This window comes from Coptis chinensis, chromosome 7 (genome assembly GCF_015680905.1).
Source record: "Coptis chinensis isolate HL-2020 chromosome 7, ASM1568090v1, whole genome shotgun sequence".
Classification (NCBI taxonomy): Eukaryota; Viridiplantae; Streptophyta; class Magnoliopsida; order Ranunculales; family Ranunculaceae; genus Coptis; species Coptis chinensis.
The window spans coordinates 36,275,136-36,295,847 of record NC_141462.1 but is presented as its reverse complement, the minus strand read 5'-3'; the positions used below and the strand labels follow the sequence as shown (position 1 = coordinate 36,295,847).

The 20,712-nt window shown below is 35.5% G+C and overlaps 1 protein-coding gene across 1 annotated transcript; it reads right to left on the bottom strand.

Moving 5' to 3' along the window:
- Window positions 1–16,915: 16,915 nt before the first annotated feature.
- Window positions 16,916–20,428, bottom strand: LOC147487331 (tRNA threonylcarbamoyladenosine dehydratase-like). Its single transcript, XM_086574012.1, has 7 exons — window positions 19,789–20,428; window positions 19,646–19,698; window positions 19,285–19,393; window positions 18,846–18,993; window positions 18,518–18,730; window positions 17,466–17,600; window positions 16,916–17,008 (listed from the first exon to the last, which is right to left on the bottom strand). Coding segments are annotated over exons 2-7 (699 nt in total). The 5' UTR covers window positions 19,647–19,698; window positions 19,789–20,428.
- Between the last annotated feature and the right edge of the window lie 284 nt (window positions 20,429–20,712).

Genomic DNA, 20,712 nt, shown 5'->3' with positions numbered 1-20,712 from the left:
ACCATTAGTCCTCTGGTATGTTTAATAACTTTAGAATATAGTTAAATTGTTTGATTGTTATTGCATCTAACATGAGTACTACTATATATAAGTTATACTACATCTTTTACAAATAGTAGCTTAAAATTTTATTCCAATTTAGATGTTGGTATGTATATTAAGTTGCAAGTGTGGGCTTCCTACCATAAGTTATACTACATCTTCAGTCCCTACTTATAAATTGGTTCCCAATCTCACATGATTTAGTTATAGATTCCTGAAATGCCTTTGATTCAAGATAATATGACTGATATGAAAAAGGACTAAATTAATCAAGCAAGTAATGCTTTTGTGTGTGTGTGTGTGTGTGTGTGTGTGTGTGTGTGTGTAATAATTGTTAATAAATGTAAAATGATTGTTGGACCTTTGTCTTATAGCAAGGTCATTGAAATTGGGGTTAATAATACCCACCTCTGCTACAAGTTAGAGGATTGGTTATTGTGATAAATGAGGTTTGTGGTTCTTCCCTGTCTATTAGATTAGAAACCATGATACCATGTGGCCAGATCTCTATTATCTCTGTAATTAGAAATTGAACTGCCAATTGAAAAAAAAAAAGATGTGAGTAATTGGCAAGTAGATCCTCAAGGGTTCCTGGTCATAGTATCTTATATGGCAATAAGGGTTATTCTGCCACTGCTATTAGTCAATTATTGCACTCACCACGGACATTACATCTTGGGGCAGCACATATTGCATTGAGATACCTCAAGGGTTCCTAATCATAGTATTGTAGATGGCAAAAATGGTACACTTCTCAGTAAAAGTTTATAGTGGGTGATTAGGCAGAATCTTCATTGATAGACCATGTACATTTGGGTATTGTGTCTGTGTGATGGAAAATCCTTTTTGCCTAGGTATCTTGAATCACTTTAAGCACACATACGAGCTCATTCACTTTATACTGATTCTGTATAAGACTAGACTTTTGGATCAATTTAATCTCGACGATGTATGTTGTCTGTAATCATTTGATTATGCTTATACTCCTTTCCACTAGAATGTGATGTGCTTTTGTCGATTATTATTATGGACAATACTATTTTTGTATTCTTTTGGATGACTTCAATTATTTTCTATATGCAGTGTTATGACTCCGTACTATAGTGAGGAAATTGTCTTCTCTTTGGCCTAGCATAGTAACACGTTATAGTCCGTGTGATTCTTAGGTATTTTCACTGACCCCGGTGTATAGGATATTCTTTTTTGAAGAAAGAAGAAATTAAACAAAATTAGCATTTGTAGTGTATTTGAAAGTAGTGACCTGTTGAAATAGTTTGATTATATTAACTTTTAATTGAAAAAGGATCCATATCCATGTCTGCACTCTCTTTCAATGGATTAATGGCTACACTGTTTAGGAAACCGTACACAATCAAACTGTTATGAGTGTTATGTAGAAAAGACAATATGCAAGAATAGTTAGGTGTACATAATGATCTTTGTTTTGTTACCAGGTATAATTCTCAAGATCAAATTATTTTCTAAGATGTGGATCATGGCTTGACAGTTGGAGAGAAGAATTACTTTGTGCATACGGGAAAGACTTGACAGCTGTTGGATATTATTAGGGTAATGCAGTCAACATTTAAATTGTATTATACGGCTTATGAGCTTTCAAGTAGCTTATTCATATTTATCGTATTGGCAGGCATGTAGTACATAATGTAGTACGTCTTAGTCTTATTTTTCTTGAGAACCTACCTCTAGGTGAGCTCTATTCGACTATCGTATTCTTTTGAAATTGAAATTGAATTTTTATGTGTCTATCGCCTTACAATTATAATGGCAGTTATTCTTCCAAAATCTTTCTGTATGGACTTGAGCAACAGGGCAGTAACATCCCCTCAAGGTCACTGGCGAGGTAGTGTCAGGTCGAATTTCCAACTAGGGCCCGGGATTAGTCGAGGTGCACATAAGCGGGCCCAGACACCGGTAAAAAAAAAAAAAAAAAAAAAAATGGCGGTAACATCCTACCAAATTTCATTCACGTTCAGATAGAAATAGCATAATAGTACACCATTTGGAGTAACCTCAATCAATGTAATTATGCACTTGACATGTATTTTAATTTATGAAGGAAGCATGTAATTTGTCATGTAAACCCGAAATTTTTTCATTTGAATTTTGTTGTCATTAGAAGATAATGTGGATTTCTCTTTGAGAGATACACTAAAAAAATTGATCAATTTCTTTATACTATTTGCCCCTAGGTTGTGATTGCACATACATGAATTTCACCTACAACTCATTTACTCATTCAACTTCTCAGCCACGCACAATTGGTTTTTAATAATCTCTTTCAACAATATATCACCTGGAATATTATCTATGCTTTTTAATGTTTAATATAATATCCATTTCTATTTCATCATAAAATAATAATAATAATAATAATAAACTAAAAAATATAGCAAGCCCAAAGTACATCAACTTTAAAAAATTGCAAGTCCTGCCATAGGTCGGGCCAAATAGCTAGTAATCCATACCAAACTCTGAGTCATTACACAAACAAAAAAGTAGGTGGTCAATGTCCAAGCTCCAAAGACAAACAGAGAATGAAAACAAGTGTTAACATAGGTCAAGTCCTAACACGATTCAAACCATTTCCAATCCACACAACAATCCACACAATTCATTTGGACGACCTTTATGGGGCCTCCACAATATTGAGGGACTTTTGCTGCATCTATGACTCTTTTTACTTTAGTAAATACTGACTCATCCAACCTAGCTTCCCATTCACTTCCCCCAAAATCAAAATCAACATATTCAGCTCCATGTCTAGTAATAACTTGATATGTCTCTCTGTAACTCTCTCTGTTTACTTCAAAATTTCTGTGCCTATTCTCCTCCCTGTCATATCCCAACACTATATACGTATCGAATTCTACTTGGTGAAACCAATCATAGAGGTATTCCAACTCCCTGTCATATCCCAACACTATATACTTAATCACAATCCCTTTTATCTCATTTTTTAAACTCAAATAAATATTTAATCCTCGATTTAAACAAAATCTATATTATTAGAGAATGAGGTGGTACATGCAAGAAATATGGTTTTGTGAATATTAGCGAAACACAAACTTGAGGTGGTTTTTTGTCTTTAAGAAGGCAGCGAACTTTAAACCCCAAAACACCAGCATCGTTTGTAATAGCTAACAAACTCAAAACACATTCTTTTTTATAACAAACATTAATTAGGGTTAAAGGGTATTTCCTGCAAAAGTTGTTAAAATCAAATAAAATAACAAATGACATGTCATTTTCTTTGAGGACTACCAGGGACACGGAGTTGCTAATATTGTAATCATCGCCAAAACAACAGCGACATAGACATGAAGTTGCTAATATTGTAATCATCGCTAAAACAACAACGACAGCAAATATGCGGCTGCTCAAGAATGTTTAGTTGATATTAAACCATGGTTATAAACGATGAGACTTCTAGAGCCAAACTCGTACTTACTTAAAAAAATATAACATATAAAATCTTTTCCACGATTTTTTCAAATGTCGTAACCATCTAGAAGAGGTAGAAGATTATATGTACTAGTTGTAATTTCAGTGCACCCTCCACTAAAATCATTAACAAATACACTATTTAATACAAAATGCAAGAACCACGAATTTTAGGGTGGAAATGAATGTGTAGAGTTTTCATCTCAAATTTATAATGAGCTATAATGAGCACTGCATTATTTTTTCATCTTCGTCACTTGGCAAACAAACATGTCTTTTGTTATCATGGTGTTCCTATCAGTTCCATATTGTTTTGGCATGCAATATCACTCTGATTATTTTTTAGGTTAATCAAAGTAATTTCATATTATTGAGTCTTGAGTTAGTAAGTCTCTATCGTTAGTTCTATATTTGTGCTCATTTACGAACTTCTCTCGCACTCTTTTCAGATAGAGTGATATTGCCTTGATCTTTCACTCCCACACATATTTCTCGCCAATTTACAAATTCTTCTATGTCCTTGCCATTTACCATCTGATATTCGCGGAATCATTACTGTTTTTCCTTATTATCAACTGGATTTTATTTCCTATTGTCTCTATAGTTATCAAGATAGACAACTTAGCATTTTACGCTCTCCAATTTCTTAATCCTTACTTATCTCGCATATTTAGTCTAACACTCATTCTATGATGATGTTAGTTGTAAATTTTCATTTAGTACTAATCAATTAATGGATGGATGAGGCTCAAATATATTAGTCTTCTCTTGAAAATAATACCGTGTCTTGTATCGAATCATACTGGTGCCTGAGCTACCAAGACATATTTTTTCAATTTTTTGCAAGAGAAAGGAAGAGATTTCGTAAGTCAATTCTGATTTATTTTTCCTAGGTCATACTTCTTGCCCTCTTCCTTGTATATAGACACTAAATACAATCATCGCGCCAACTCTCCCTTCCTCTGAATGTGCATGTCCACTATATATTGTTGCATTTTATATATGTTCTAATTGAGATTCACATAGTTTAATGACACTATTCATGGTATTATGCTATTATTCATGCATTCAATTATCAAGTGCTTAAATTTCATCTGAGCATTATTGTTCTAATTTGATTTAACTAATCAGGGGTGCTTTTTGATAGCTTAATATGTCAGCACCCGACGAGATTAAAGAAGAGGCTGAGGTAATCGTTTGTATCATCATTTGTTGATTGTTTTTTTTCTAATGCAGGTGTAGTAAAATTATATAATTGCTAATGAAGAAGAGGCTGAGGTAATCGTTGGAGAAGTAGCATATTATAATATTGGTTTAGTCCTACATCGAGTAAGTGTCAGTATGTTTAGGCTTGGGCACTCCGCTTCTTTTTCCAAAGGAACCTTATAATTTGTGAAGGCTCGCTCTTATAGTTACATGAACAAGCTTGAGCGAGCTATAAGTGAGCCAACTTTGAGTGGAATTTAAGTAACTCGTCTCATTTTCATATTGTGCTGATTTAGAAACCATTCAATCTTTATGCCTGTGTAACTTATATATGCTTAATTTTCATATTGTCAATGTAGAAGTTGTAGTCATCAACAAGAAGAATATTTGCCTCATACTAAATATTCTTTTTTCTTCTTCTTTTATAGTTTGTTTATCTGAGGGACAATCTGGTATCTTCCTTGGAGAGAAGTGTGATTTTGACGCGCGTTAAGGTTTGTTTTTGTATTTCTGCATCATTATTCTTTCAGGTATGACTTGGTAGCCTAATTATTTGTACTTTGGTTACTTGTCAAATGCATGATAAGCTCGTTCCACTTCACCACTTATAGTTTTCACATAGGTATTTTGCGTTTGCAAATTCTTCCTTTCACACACTTATGTTATTTTATCCAATTGCATGACTCATGCATAATTTGAGCCATGTGTTTTGCAAGATTTGCATATTTTCCCATATTTTTGTTATGATAATGACATGATAGTTCATTGAGAGAAAGCCTAGGTCATTGGAGTATCAGAGTATGTGTTGCTTTATAAACAATTTTATCAAAATTCATATATTTCAAATGCTATTAGAGTATTACTGAGAAAATAAAATGTTGTTATAGCATGCATGAAATGCTCAAAAAACAAAATGGGGAATATGATTGCTTTGTAATTTGAGATTCTAGTGTAACAGGGAGAACTCGTTTTCAGACACTGTCACAAGGAAAGAAAATAAGATATTTTGGTGATGGTATACTTTTGGTTCTTGCTAATGAGAAATATGTTGTTGCATTATGGACACATCTGTATGTAGTATGTACCAGTATCTCTTTTGTATACACATGTGTTCTTCACCCAGAATGTTTGGGAAAGGGTAGCCTGAAGTGGCTATTCAACATTTGTGGAGTTTAGACGCTTAACATGAAATGGATAGACTATACAGATATGTGTTCTTCACCCAGAATGTTTGGGAAAGGGTAGCCTGAAGTGGCTATTCAACATTTGTGGAGTTTAGACGCTTGACATGAAATGGATAGACTCTTGAGGCACATGGTCATCCAAAAAAAAAGTTACCTACAAGGTTCGAGGTCTCTTATGGACATGGGTGTGATTGCGAACATGCCCTTGTTTGTGACTTACTAAATGCCAAGTGGTTGGTAGATCTAACACAAGCTTTTACATTATGGTCTATCTTAGTCGTGCTTAACAACCCTGGTACACATTTTTTTTTCTGGTGGTGCAATCCTTTTAGGTATCGTCTAACTATGAGTATAATATAGTTTATCTTTCACTAATTACATTATTAGTGCTGATATGTGGTCGGTCTCTCTCTCTCTCTCTCTCTCTCTCTCTCTCTCTCTTATTACTATTTTATATATTTTGTTTGGGATATAAGTAAAAGTAAATCTTGCACAAATGTTCATTATTGAGAAAACATTTGTTTTCCTTCCAGGTTCTTGATTTGAGTTTTATCTATTTTAAAGACCGTGGATTTGAACCGCTTGAGAATTGCAAAATGCTTCAGGTCTGTATTTCTCTATCACATAGTGAAAAAAGGAGTATTATCATATAACACTTATCAGGGATACGTGACATATTAGAATAATGTGAAGTATATCTTGTTCATGCAACAACTCTATCTTGGGAATGAAATCACTTCTCTAATGAGCCTTCCTCAACTTCCAAATAGGTATGTGTTGCAACTCTATGTTAGTATGCTCTTACATCTCCCTGTTTTCTTACTTCTGTACTAAAAAAATAAATAAATAAATAAATAAAAACTTTGAAATGAGTCATCCTCATGTATGTCTTTGTTTGCTACCTACCAAAGACACCGTATCCACTCAAGATCAGTGGTGGTGCTTTGATTTGCAATCTCCTTGAGTCCATCTGTGTAATATTATTGAAATTGTTGGATAGAGAGAACACAGACTTGCTTAACAGTTTGGAATTGCCATCATTATATTGACAATAACCTATAATATGCAACCCATGTGTCCGTTTTAGTCAACACGTACTAGTTGGTTCTTATAGTGCATGCATCAAAGTGTTGCAACTTTTTACTGTATATTGGGTTGTAAGAAAATAAAATGTTGTAAGCTAGATAGGAAATGTTAACATCAAAATTGTATCAGTAAAATTATATTATTGCTAATAAAGAAGAAAGTTAAGAGAGAAAGAAGAGAGAAGAGACTTCGGCTTAATTAGTTTCAACCTTCTCTCACAATTAATTCTTATATCATAAAATAGTTATGTTACATGGACACGCCATATTTTGAAAAAAATCTGTGTCGGATACGTATCCATGTGTCCGTGTTAGACACATATTGTATGTGATTTACCTTGATTTTTGTTGTGTCAGAGATTTTCTATCTGTGTCAGATACAAACACACCTATCCGTGTCAATGTAACTTAAGAAAATAGTCTGTTTACAATATGGAAAACCTCCAAAAAAATCTGGGTCGGGTGGGCGAAGTGTCCCACCTATCTAATGACTTACAAAGAACTCTAACAGTTGTCATACCATCATAACTTGAATGTTAAGTGCTACTTACCCAAAAAAAAAATATTAGCATAAAAAGATAAATAAAAAACAACTTGAATAAGATTTTTATGTAGCAATCACTTGTTGATAAAAAAAACAGAAAACACGGTCCCCTCTCCACCAATCAATAAAATTTGATGTACTTTAGTTATATGTATCAAATGTTTCCTGTGTGTATAATCAAGTGAGTGGAGCGAATGTTTTTGGTTCGGGTGGGGGGTACGTGACTCAAAATGTTTTTTGGTAGGTTTCTATCTATCATCAATTTCTCTTCTCTTCTTCTTCGCCAAACACTCTTTCTCTGCCCGGAACCCATCTCTCTCTCCTTCTTCTTCACCCAACCAAGGACCTAACTCGTGCTCTCTCTCTCTCAGCAGCTCTGCTCACTCCCCACTACTTTGCAATATACTAGTTTTAAAAAAAATTCTTAGTCCTAAGATTAAAATTCATGGCCATTATTCGGTCACTATTTGCATTTTCACCCTATGTCCAGTCCGCCTCTTTAATATTGTAGATTGTAAGAGTGACAACATTTTCTTGGAGCAGAAGTTCAAGGATACACTCATGCGGTCATGCCGCAATCACACATTTCTAATGGCTCTCATGAGATCAGAGATTGAAGTTAATAGTTCACTTGACACTGTTCTAAATTATAATGTGGCTGGATTGAAGACTTCAACCTTAGCCTTGCATGAGATTAAGGTCAGGCCGAAGAAAAACGCCTAACGTAATTAACCGACAACGGCAACAAACAAGTCTTTCTAGTATACCACTCACTACACCTCTAGCTAGCATACCACACACCACACCTGAAATAATGGCTGAAGAAAGAGAGTTTCCTCTCTTGGACTTTTAAAAAGCCTTGAACGATAGCCCTAAATATTGCATCATCGTTCTATCAGACCCAGTGGGGGATTTCCGAATTCCCCCGAATATATTTAATTTATTACCCGTTTTTCATGGGTTAGACCATGAAAAGCTTTATCAGCACATGCGTAGAATAGACCAAGTCCTTACTACATTTCACCATCCTACGGTTGGTGCTGAACAAATTAAACTAAGGGTATTTCCCTTCACTTTAGCCGATAAGGCGGCGTCTTGGTTAACTGCCCAAGCGCCAAATTCTGTGGACTCGTGGGCTAAACTTGTTCAACTATTCATGGAACATTTTTACCCACCACTGAAGACCGATGAAATGCTTTCCAAGATTCATTTCTTTCGATAGAATCCTTATGAATCATTTTCAGAGGCTTGGAATCGTTTCACCGATCTACTTATAGAGTGTCCACATCATAACCTCGCGAAAAGACACGTTAGTTAATTGCCTTTTCAAGGGACTTCTACACCACTATAAAAAGTCATTGACATAATGAATGGGGTAATTTCTTAAGTAAAGGAGCCACCGAGGCTTATAAAATTTTAGAAGATTAGACTAAAGCGTAATAATAGTGGGGGTGTAGTGACGATATTTCCCTAACGCTAGTTCTTTTTACAACAAGTAAAAGGCCATTTGGTAAGTTTGAGATGAAACCCGATCCGGAACTTAAAAATTTAATCGAATCTCTAACTAAAAAGGTAGAGGCTATTTCTGTTCAACAAATGCCTATCCCCGTTATGAATGTCAACTCCAATCCATGTAATTTCTGTTTGAGTCTAGAGCATCCCGACTCCTATTGTCATTTTGCCTATGAACAACAACAGTCACAGCAAGATAATGTTTGCTCGATTAATAGTTTTCCTATTCCTAACGCCCCTTGGAGACAACATCCCAACTTCAGTTGGAGAAATAATCAACAAGTAACACCTCCAGGGTTTAATAATCAAAATGTTAGGCAAGAAAACAATTACAACCAAGCTCCACCATGACAAGGACAATGTCAGGGTAATTATAATAATTATAACAACCAAGCGCAACCACGACAAGGTCAGGGTAATTATAATAATTATAACAATAATAATTATAATGCTAATAGAGGTATCATTTCAATAAATAATAACTACCAAAATCCACCCATTAATAATCAACGTGACATAGTTCCTGTCACACAACCTAAAGCTAACACTCTTCCACAACCAGATCATTTCGATACCTTTATGCAATCTCAACAACAGATTTTACAAGCCATCCAACTTTCCTTACAGCAGCTAGCTCAAGAGAAAGTACAACCCAAAGGTGTGTTTCCAAGACAAGCGATACCTAATCCGAAAACACCAAACACAGCCTTTGAGGTAAATGGTAATACTAGTACGGAAAATGTAAACATAGGGGAGATAAATTCCATCACCACTCTCCGTTCAGGTAGAGTGGTGGATAACAAAGTAACTATGTTTATAGTTACCCCACCAGTAGTCCCTACACTAGATATTATACTAGATACCGAAACAGAGACTGAAGATCCTACCCCTGTAGAGGTACCAGTTAAACCACAACCTAAGAAACAAAAAGCCAAGGTTAGACATCCAGTTGATTCATACGCTAAATATAGAGAGAAACCATCGTTTCCTCAGAAATTAGCTATGTTAAACAAGGATACAAATTTTGACGAGATTAGGGAAGTTTTTAAGAATCTAACGATAAACTTACCTTTCCTTGAAGCGATTAAAAAGTTACCTCAGCATGCTAAGTTTCTTAAAGAGTTGTGCACTACTAGGCGTAAGACAAAGATTCCTAAAGACACCTTTTTAGCATAACAGTTTTCAACTTTAACAGAACATAATGGAATAGTTAAGTACAAGGACCCTGATCGTCCTACTGTACAATGCACCTTAGGGATACTCACACGACCACTGCCTTATTAGACCTCAGGGCGAGTGTTAATTTACTCCCTTATTATTTATATAAAAATAGGTCTATATGAAATGCAACCTACAATAATGACGTTGCAATTAGTTGATAGGTCTATCAAGTATCCTAAGGGTGTAGTGGAAAATGTGTTGGTTAAGGTTCAGGATTTCTATTATCCTGCTGATTTTGTTATCCTCGATACAGAAGTCGCTAACGACTCTGTTCTGATCATTTTAAGGCGTCCCTTCTTAGCGACTGCCAACGTGTTTATAAACCGCCGCGATGGGTCGATGCCCTTGTCTTTTGGCCATCTTTCGGTTGAGGTAAATGTTTTTAAACTAATGAAATAGTTACCAGATTCGTCTATATATGGAGAGGTTAACATGATCGAGAGCTTAGCTCAAGATTACTTTAATAACACGTTTCCAGAAAACCGTATGCATAAATTCCTTTCTTTTAGAAGTCCAGATTTTGTTGATGACTCCTACATAGAGGAAGTCAACACCATCTTCGAGTTTACACAAATCGTAGACCCTTCGGTTGCTCCATATACAGAGTTTTAAGACATGCTGCCTAAGCAAGTATTCATTACTCAAGATGAGGACCCTCCAGAAGCATTTATCGATATTCCTCCCACCCCGGTGCTTAAACCTCTTCCTCCTGAGTTAAAGTATATTCAACTTGATTCGGATGGTAGTCATCTGGTAATTATATCTTCTCTGTTATCTAAGGAGGAAGAGACACAGTTGATCAGGGTGATTAGGGAACATCGTTCTGCGATTGGTTGGTCCTTAGCCGACATTAAGGGAATTGACCCTAATGTGTGCACTCATCGTATCCATTTAGAGAATAACGCAAAGACTTCCCGCGAACCTCAAAGATCGTTTAAACCCTGCCATGAAAGAAGTGGTCAGGGAAGAAGTCTTACGGTTACTTGATGCGGGTATCATATACCCAATCTCTGATAGCGAATGGGTCAGTCCCATTCATGTAGTTCCTAAGAAATCAGGGATTACCATGGTACGTAACGCCAAGGGTGAATATGTTGCCACGCATAGCCCTATGAAATGGAGGATCTGTATTGATTACAGAAGTTTAAATGCCATGACACGAAATGATCATTTTACTTTACCCTTTATAGATCAGATGCTTGAACGTTTAGCTGGTCATGATTTTTATTGTTTTTTGGATGGCTACTATGGCTATTTCCAAATTATTATTGATATTGATGACAAAGAAAAAACTACCTTCACATGTCCTTTTGGAACATACGCTTATAAACGAATGCCTTTTGGCCTTTGTAATGCTCCTGGTACCTTCCAGCGGTGTATGCTTCATATATTTAGTGACATGGTAGAGCGTTTCATGGATGATTTTTCCATCTATGAAGACTCTTTCACTGAATGCCTGTCTAACCTGTCTAAAGTTTTAACGCGATGTGAAAAGAAGAGTCTTGTTTTAAATTGGGAAAAATGTCACTTCATGGTGAAAAAAGGCATAGTACTAGGTCACATCGTATCTAGTGATGGCATCAAAGTAGATAAGGCCAAACTAGATAAGATAGCGACTCTACCTATACCACGGACTATCCATGATATTAGAGCCTTTCTAATCCATGCAGGTTTTTATAGGCGTTTTATCAAAGATTTTTTGAAAATAGCTAGACCCTTAGCTAATCTGCTTTTAAAGGAGGCCATCTTTGATTTTAATTTTAACTGTAAACAGGCTTTTGAAACTTTGAAAGCCGCCTTAACTTCTGCACCCATTATACAACCTCCCGATTAGTCTAAACCTTTCGAGCTCATGTGTGATGCTAGTGATTATGCAGTTGGTCTTTGTCTTGGGGCGAGAAACTAGATAATAAATCCAATTGTTATTTATTATGCTAGTAAAACTCTAAACGATGTTCAAAGGAATTATACAACTACTTGAAAAAGAATTCTTAGGCTGTCGTTTATGCTTTAGATAAGTTTAGATCCTTATTTGGTTGGTTCTAAGACTCTAGTTTACACGGACCATGCAGCCCTTAGGTACCTTCTCGCAAAGAAGGATGCTAAGCAGAGGTTGATCCGATGGATTCTTCTCCTACAAGAATTCACATTAGAAATAAAAGACAAACGAGGGGTCGAAAACCTAGTTGCTGACCACTTATCTAGACTTACAAACGACCATGATAATGATTCTGACTCCATACCAGACTCTTTTCCAGATGAGCATCTGTATGCTATATTTTCTGTACCATGGTATGCTGACATCGTGAATTATTTAGCGTATGATGTTATTCCTTATGACTGGTCAAGAAATAAGCGTAAGAAGTTTTTGGCCAGAGTTAAGCTATACTACTGGGATGAGCCCTACCTTTTTAAGTATTATGTGGATCCGATTATTCATCGTCGTATTCCCCAGTGGGAATATAATGAGGTACTCTCATTCTGCCATGAAAAAGAGTGTGGTGGCCATTTCAGTGGTATGAAAATAGTTGCTAAAATTCTACAATGTGGGTTTTATTGGCCTACTCTCTTTAAAGATGACCAAGTGCATTGCAAGGCGTGCATTCGTTGCCAACAACTTGGGCGAATCACGAAGCGTAATATGATGCCATTGAATCCAATCATGGTGGTAGAAATTTTTGACGTATGGGGCATTGATTTCATGGGTCCTTTTCCAGTTTCCCACGGTTTCATTTATATTCTAGTTGTCGTGGACTACGTGTCTAAATGGATAGAGGCCATGGTTTGCTGTAGTAATGACCATAAGACAGTTGTGTTTTTCATAAAAGAGTATATTTTCTGTCGATTTGGCATTCCCAAGGCCATCATTAGTGATGGAGGAACACATTTTTGCAACAGAGTTGTTGCATCACTAGTAAAGAAGTATGGAGTTACACATAAGGTAGCAATTCCGTATCCTCCACAAACTAGCGGACAAGTGGAAGTTTCTAATAGGGAAATCAAAAAGATCTTAGAAACAACTGTAAATCATGATAGGAAAGACTGATCGAAGCGTCTATCTGATGCCTTATGGGCGTATAGGACTGCTTTCAAAACTCCTATAGGTATGTCTCCCTTTAGACTTGTATTTGGGAAACCTTGTCATTTGCCCGTTGAATTGGAGCACCGTGCTATGTGGGCTATAAAAAGCCTTAACTTCAATTTTGATGAGGCGGGTGTCAAGCGTAAGTTGCAATTGAATGAGCTTGAAGAAATCCGTAGCGACTCTTATGATCTCGCAAAGGATTATAAAGCTAACATGAAACGTGTTCATGATAAGTAAATCTTGCGCAAAGAGTTTGTGGTAAGTCAAAAGGTTTTACTGTACAATTCCCGTCTACATATTTTTCCAGGGAATCACCTGAAGTCACCATATTGGTCTGGTCCTTTTCTGGTTACTGAAGTCACCCCTTATGGGGCAATCACCTTGGTAAATCCCAAGGACAACAGTACCTTTCAAGTTAACGGCCAATGGTTAAAACATTTCCATTAGCTTTTGTCCCCTAATGTAGAGGAAGTCCTTTTACAGGACCCTGTCTACGAGGACTGACCCTTTTTCATTGGTGTACTTCCTTTCATTTCTATATATTGGTAAGTGCACCACTTAGGTAACCGGGCCTTCCCTATGGAGTGTGTGGCTGTAAGTACCGGATCCTAAGTCCACGGTTAACATAATTCACTTTTTCCACTCTTGCATGTTTTCTCGGGTTTTGAGTCATGTCCATCTATGGTGTGAATTATGCATTATATTTAATGCTTTCTTGTTTTCTTATATTAAATTTTATTCATAAAAAATAAAAATAAACAATTGTTAAAATCACAAACATAGGAAGTTAAGAAGTCTCGGGAATCTGACTTTAAAAGACCCACTTTTTAAAACAAATTTTCTAAAACTCGTTGTCTAAAATTTGTTTGGGGGTGGGATATCCGGTTTCCATCCTGGATTGTTCAACTGTCCATTTGTGTTGTTTAGGCCGTTTAATCGTATTCCGATCCGGGTTGACATTATCTATGAAATTAGATTTCATTCGTTCGCATAACTTACGTCATGCACGCACTTTGAGGCATTTTCATTTTTTTACATGTCACCAACAGTTGGACTATACACTACACCATAACAGGCTATTTGCAACGGCAAAAAACTGTTGCGAATAATTTTCGCAACGCTTTTTGAGCGTTGCAAATAGGGCATCGGTAAAGTGTTGGAAATATTTGCAACGGTTAAAAAGCGTTGCAAACGAAATTTTCCAACGGTTATTAACCGTTGCAGAGTGACAATTACTAACGATTAAAAAGCGTTGCAAAAGAAATTTTCCAACGGTTATTAACCGTTGCAGAGTGACTATTACTAATGGTTAAAAAGCGTTGCGTAGTTTGATTTGTAACGATTATTGATGATGCTTTAATATTTATTTTTTGCTTTGCAACGGTTTACAACCGTTACTAATGTGTTGATATTGTAAAAAAAATTATTTTTATTTTTTCTTGCCCTAAACCTCGCACCTCCTGGTTTCATATAGAAGCAAAAGAAAAATACCAATGCTTTTTCATACCATTTGACAAGTAAAATAAACACAAGCAATTAAACGCTGAAAAAACATATTATATTCATTGAATCATATAATAACTTCAAAAGAGTTTTGAGGGTTACAAATTCAGATTTACTAAGAGTTACAAATTTCTATACGATTTTCCAAGCAATTCCAAATCTTCAAAATGCAATAACAAGCATTAGTGACAATGGCTTCACTCCATATAAATCCTAGTGCCGCTCCACAAAGCCCATCTAATTCCAAAAAAATCACAAAACAAATAATGAACTCAGAAAAACAATCATACTAATTAAATTCATGCAATTAATTAAATACCTATATTTTGAGTATTTGAAATAGCACAACTTCAACATTCTTAAGCTACTACAACTAAAGAAACAACCAGGAATCTCATCGAGTTTTAGCGACGTCATATCCTGACCCCAAAAATCTCACCATAGAGTGATACAGCAAAAGATATCCATTTTACCAATATATAAGAATAAATTATAATTTCATTATGAGAATCTTGAGGAACTTCATGATAACCAAATTTCTGTGCTATAATTTAACCTTTCTTCATTACACAGACATCCATTGCAAAAAACACATTCTAGTCATAATTAAGTATAAACAAATCTTACACAAGAGGTATAATATAAATATATAATAAATACTTAAATAGTAATGAAGGTAGTACAAATTATGTAATAAATACTTAAATACTTAAATAGTAAATAGTACCTCATCATCTAGGTACTAGACAGAGTATGTATACCAGGGTCAGACGACCAGACAACATGTTGCATACAAATCATGTTCTATCATCAACCAACAACAACAAAGAGTTTTCATGGGAAAGAAAATGCTTAAAATGAGCACAAAACATTAAATTTCCACACCTGAACTTGCGCAGATGTTCCATATATGATCTCCTCATGTTCGATAAGGCGTTGATGAAGAATTCGATAGTGATCTAGATCCAGGTTCACTATTGGCTCTGTTTCGACATGCAATTCCGTAAGCTTTGTCACTACGTAGGATGCCATCACCTGTCCAAAAATTGCGGGAATGGTTCCTAGAACAGGAATAATGCGGACTCAAAACACGGAACAATCGATATCAAAATTCCCAAGTTACAATATCAAAGCTAAAGCACTTAACAATTACAACATGTAAATTTAATGAACCGGATGACAAAATATGGAAGCACGACTTATAAAACATTGGTCACAGAAATGCTATAATAATATGATAATGAAACGGACACATTCTTCTGAGAATGTTATTGATTTGAATACTTGATAAATTGACTTTTAGTAATTAATTTTCTGGTTTTGTGTTAGGTTGATTTCAAACATAAGTATGCTTAGTATACTTGTTTTTAAGTATCTGTTAACATTTCATAGATGCTCACACAAAAAAAATATGAAGGCTATACAAAAAGAAGATTGTACTTCAATCTAGATTGACACTTCTATCAAAAGCATTTCCATCCTTTGTGCAAACATGTAATGTTTCAAAGATAATTAAATACAGTTTCAACATAAATTTTCAATTTTCAGATCAATGCATGCCTCGATCTTCGATACAATCAAGTATGATCGATGTCGGTTTAAAAGAAGAAAATTGAGAGACTCTAACAACAACTAAAAGCAAAGTAAAAAAATGATTTAAAGTCAGTCACTTGTCCTTAAAATCTAAAACAATTTTTTATTCGTACTTTTCAGTTCCTTTCGTGGGAGTGACTAACAATTCACATGTGGCATGACGGCGGAATGCCAAATTTTATCTATAGATCTTACAATTGCATATTTAAAAGATGAATCGGTTTACTTAGTTTTAAAAACAATGTTACTATATTATAATTAATATTGACTAGTATATATGAGATACTCATATACCTATATAGTCCATGTAAATCAGATTGAGACTCCACTAAAAAAACAAATATATAATGGTCATAAGAACAAATAGGAAAGTAACTACCAAAAAGGAGAGAGAGAATAAACCTAGAAATCCCAAAGGTGCAAGCATAAGGTATTCACCGATAATCGAAGGATTTTCTTCATCGCCATGATAGAACCCTTAAATGAAAGCGACTTTACTTTGGGTTTCTCTAATGAAAAGACCAGGTATTCCACCTTCAATACCGTGATCCTTCTTCAAACGGTATCTTACCTGCAGAATAACATTTTCATTGGAAAACCATACAAGCGCTTGCCGAATGAAAACTGTTTTCCAAAACAATGTGATGGAGAGTGTAAGTAACTTATATGGGTTGGTCATGCATTTTCTTTGATTGTTGTATTTTGTGGACTGCTCAAGTACCGGGGCAAAATGTGTTTTTCCTCTTAGTAGATATAATTAAGATGTGGGTCGTTTTGAAGACAGGGAAGTACAGTTATCATGTACAAGTCTTCTCTTTTCTCATGGTTGGTTAGGTAGCAACTACATGAGTACATGATATATTTGATAATAACTTTACCAACCATAGTCCTAATTTTTTTGTGAATAATATGAATATATACAATGCTGAAATGTAGTACACATTTTTTACTTATACTCATGTAGTAGCAAAAAGATAAAAATTCTTAAAACAGTAACGTTTCCATTATTAACCAGGGAAGAATAATACAGTGCGAGATAGTGGGTCGTTTATCGATTCTCTTAAATCAGCAACTCGAATTCTTGTTGGGTCTGCTCTAGCCCCAGCACCAGTTGCAGAGATGACTTTCAAACCCCTGTGTACACATGCAGCAAGAAGTGCAACCTGTAAAAACAACCTATCAACCACTAAAAATGACAATAAGATACAAAATCCATACTTGATTGGGTTACATAATGGGATTCAATCACCCACATTCTAGTGTACTACAGCTACGTCCAGAATGAGCCAATTATTTTACAAAAACACAAGTACATATCCAGCCAAATCAATCAGGTCTGGAATTCCAAGTCATAACAATTTCAAACAAGGATAAAAACATAATTGGGTTTCAGTGCGACAACTGATCACGCCTGCTGTGGCCGAAACAATTGGGAATTAAGCAAGGATATAATCAGATATGCCAATACTTAATACACGTACAATGAAATCACTAATATATGAATAGCTCTGAAGCCAGCGTCTGTCTAAACTCTAAAGGTGCTCAACTTTAGATAGAAAGTTTTCAGCTTAATTCCTATTTTGGCAAAACAACTTAGCAATCGTATTGGGGTACAAATACAACTATATAAAGGACTACTTAACACTTAACAGTACATGCATGTGTCCGCGTGCCCACTAACATCCCTCTGACACAAGGCGCATGCTGCACGGGGCTCACACTTTGTCAAATCCTCACGCATGGGCGAAACTGACAGAAGTGTCATGAGCACGGAGGCATTCTTTTTGGTGAGGCCCGCAGGCACATGTGGATGGGACCTTTCCTATAGACCCTGTTTACGATTATACGTTGAGATTTTCTAGATACAAAAGTCAACATGATGTTGGATCCTGAGCACTCACATCATATCAGCATACATAACCTGGGAAGGGCAAAGCTTAAAAGGGAAAGGAAACAGAAAAAACGGACATGTACTGGGTGAAGCCCCACATAAGGCCAGCTTAAGCTGATGTGCTTTTCAAAAAGCTTAGGTACATGGCTAGAACAGTATATCCACCTGGTATATGACAGCAAATATTACCTTTGTATCAATATTATCAATACAGTCCAGAACAAAATCAGGATGTCCTGAAAGAAGTTCTTCTGCAGCCGATGCGTCGAACAGTTGCACTCTTGCATCTATTTGGCTCTCTGGAAATATTGTTGAAAAGTGCTTCTGAAGGCAGAGTGCTTTTGGAATTCCAACATCTTCCCTCGTCGCCACAGCATGTCGATTTAGTGATGAAAGTGATACCTTCTCAAGTAAACATAAATTAGTATGTATAATATCTAAATAAAAGTAGTATGCATGCATACGAAATTAGTATGTGTAATATCTAAATAAAAGTAACATAGACAAGGTAAGGTACCTGATCAAAATCCACAAGGAGGAGCATTCCAACCCCTGATCTCAAAAGCATGGAAGCCGCATGGCTCCCAACTCCTCCAAGACCTATGATTGTAACAAAGGACTCTGTCACTTTCCGCTGAGATTCCAGACCGAAAAACTGGATATTCCTAACAACGAAAACAAAACAGTTGAGCGCAGGCTTTCGTGAATAGTTAGAGATGGTAGCTGTCTATGACCCGGTTTTCTCATTTCCCTCTACATAAAACATATTTGCTTAAGTTATTTTGCTCTCAAGTCTTAATTCTTCAGTTTGTTCAGAAGCAAAACATACCGAACAAAAGTTACTCATACAACACTACTAAGTGGAAAATTTCTAAATCGTATATCGTACAACTGTATATCAGATTTTAACGAAAAATAGAAAGAAAGAAAAGATTTTGAAACAGCATAATATATACCTAGTAAGTTGTTCAGAGACAATTTCGTCACTTAGGATGTCCAAACCAACTGTCCCATTCGTAGCAACATCACAAGCCCTTCTACCTGTCTCCAATGTGCACTCTTTCACTGTCAAATACCAACCAGGCACGACACACAATTAGACCAACAAGTTATAGTCAGAAGAACAATGTTGCATCATATAATAAGACACTCCATTTTGTACAAATTTTATGTGGTTTGGGTCATTTCGTCGAACACATCGTACCACTTTGTTGGATTCCAAGACAAGTGTCCATGCAATTGTTACGTTGTACACTATGCAATGTGATAAATTTCAAGCAGTCAAATTAAATTTTATAGTAATGCAAGCATACTTACTGATTTGTTTCGTAGTAGCTTTGTTACTGCTCTGTTTTACAATTGCAAGTTTTCTGGTAAAAATAATAATAATGATTATAGGAAAGAAAATGTAAAATATAATAAGTTAGTTAGTTTACTTTACCTTGAAAATGTAAAATAACCTTTTTTATATTTGTTTCCAAATTTTTCTCTGGAAAAATCGCCTTTCATTTTCTTCATAACAATTCCATCCGAACTCAGGGACGACAACTCGTTTTGCCATCTCCATAGATTCTCCAAACCAACTCGTCTTGGTTCACTCAACTGAGTTACAACCGAGTTAGAATCACATTACTGAGCCAAGAGCGATTCACTCACCAAATAGTATTCTCCGTAAGTCCATGAAGTAATAATGGACGAGATTCAGGCCAAAAAAACATAACAAATTTTCCAAGTCATAACAAAAAAACAAGTATTTCAAGTATTAAGAAGAAAGAGAATTCCCAAATGTAAGCTTTAAATTACCTGTTCATTAACTTACCAATCTAAGAAAACAGGGTTTCTAACACTATCAATAAAAATCCAGTCCAAACCATTGTCCCTAACTCTGTAACTCCCAAGTAAGAACAGTGTAAAACCACAGTGATTCAGATCTGCGTTCTTTTTTGCAAAGAAAGAAACTAGATCTGGAAAAATAAGTAGAAAATAAAACCCTAAAAAATCGATTTTCTAGTTATAAACAAATTTGAATGCAAAGGATTTGTACGGATTCAAGGATTTGGAGAGAGAGAAGTAAAAATTTGAGGAGTGCGAGATCGGATCTTGAAATGCGGTGGTGAGAGAGAGAGAGAGAGGAGAGAAAGAAAGTTATGTTTTATACTTAGACCGAAATAATAGAGCGGCGATTTTTTTTTTGTTTCCCTATTTCGCGAAATTTTAATTTGTAACACTTATCTAACGATTTTTAAGCGTTAGTAATTAATTTATGAAATTCACCCAAATAAACCAACGCTTTTCAACATTGCCAACGCTTATTTAACGTTAGTAAATTGCTAACGGTAAATAACCGTTGCAAAGCAAAAAAGGTGTGTGTTGCAAATATTCTA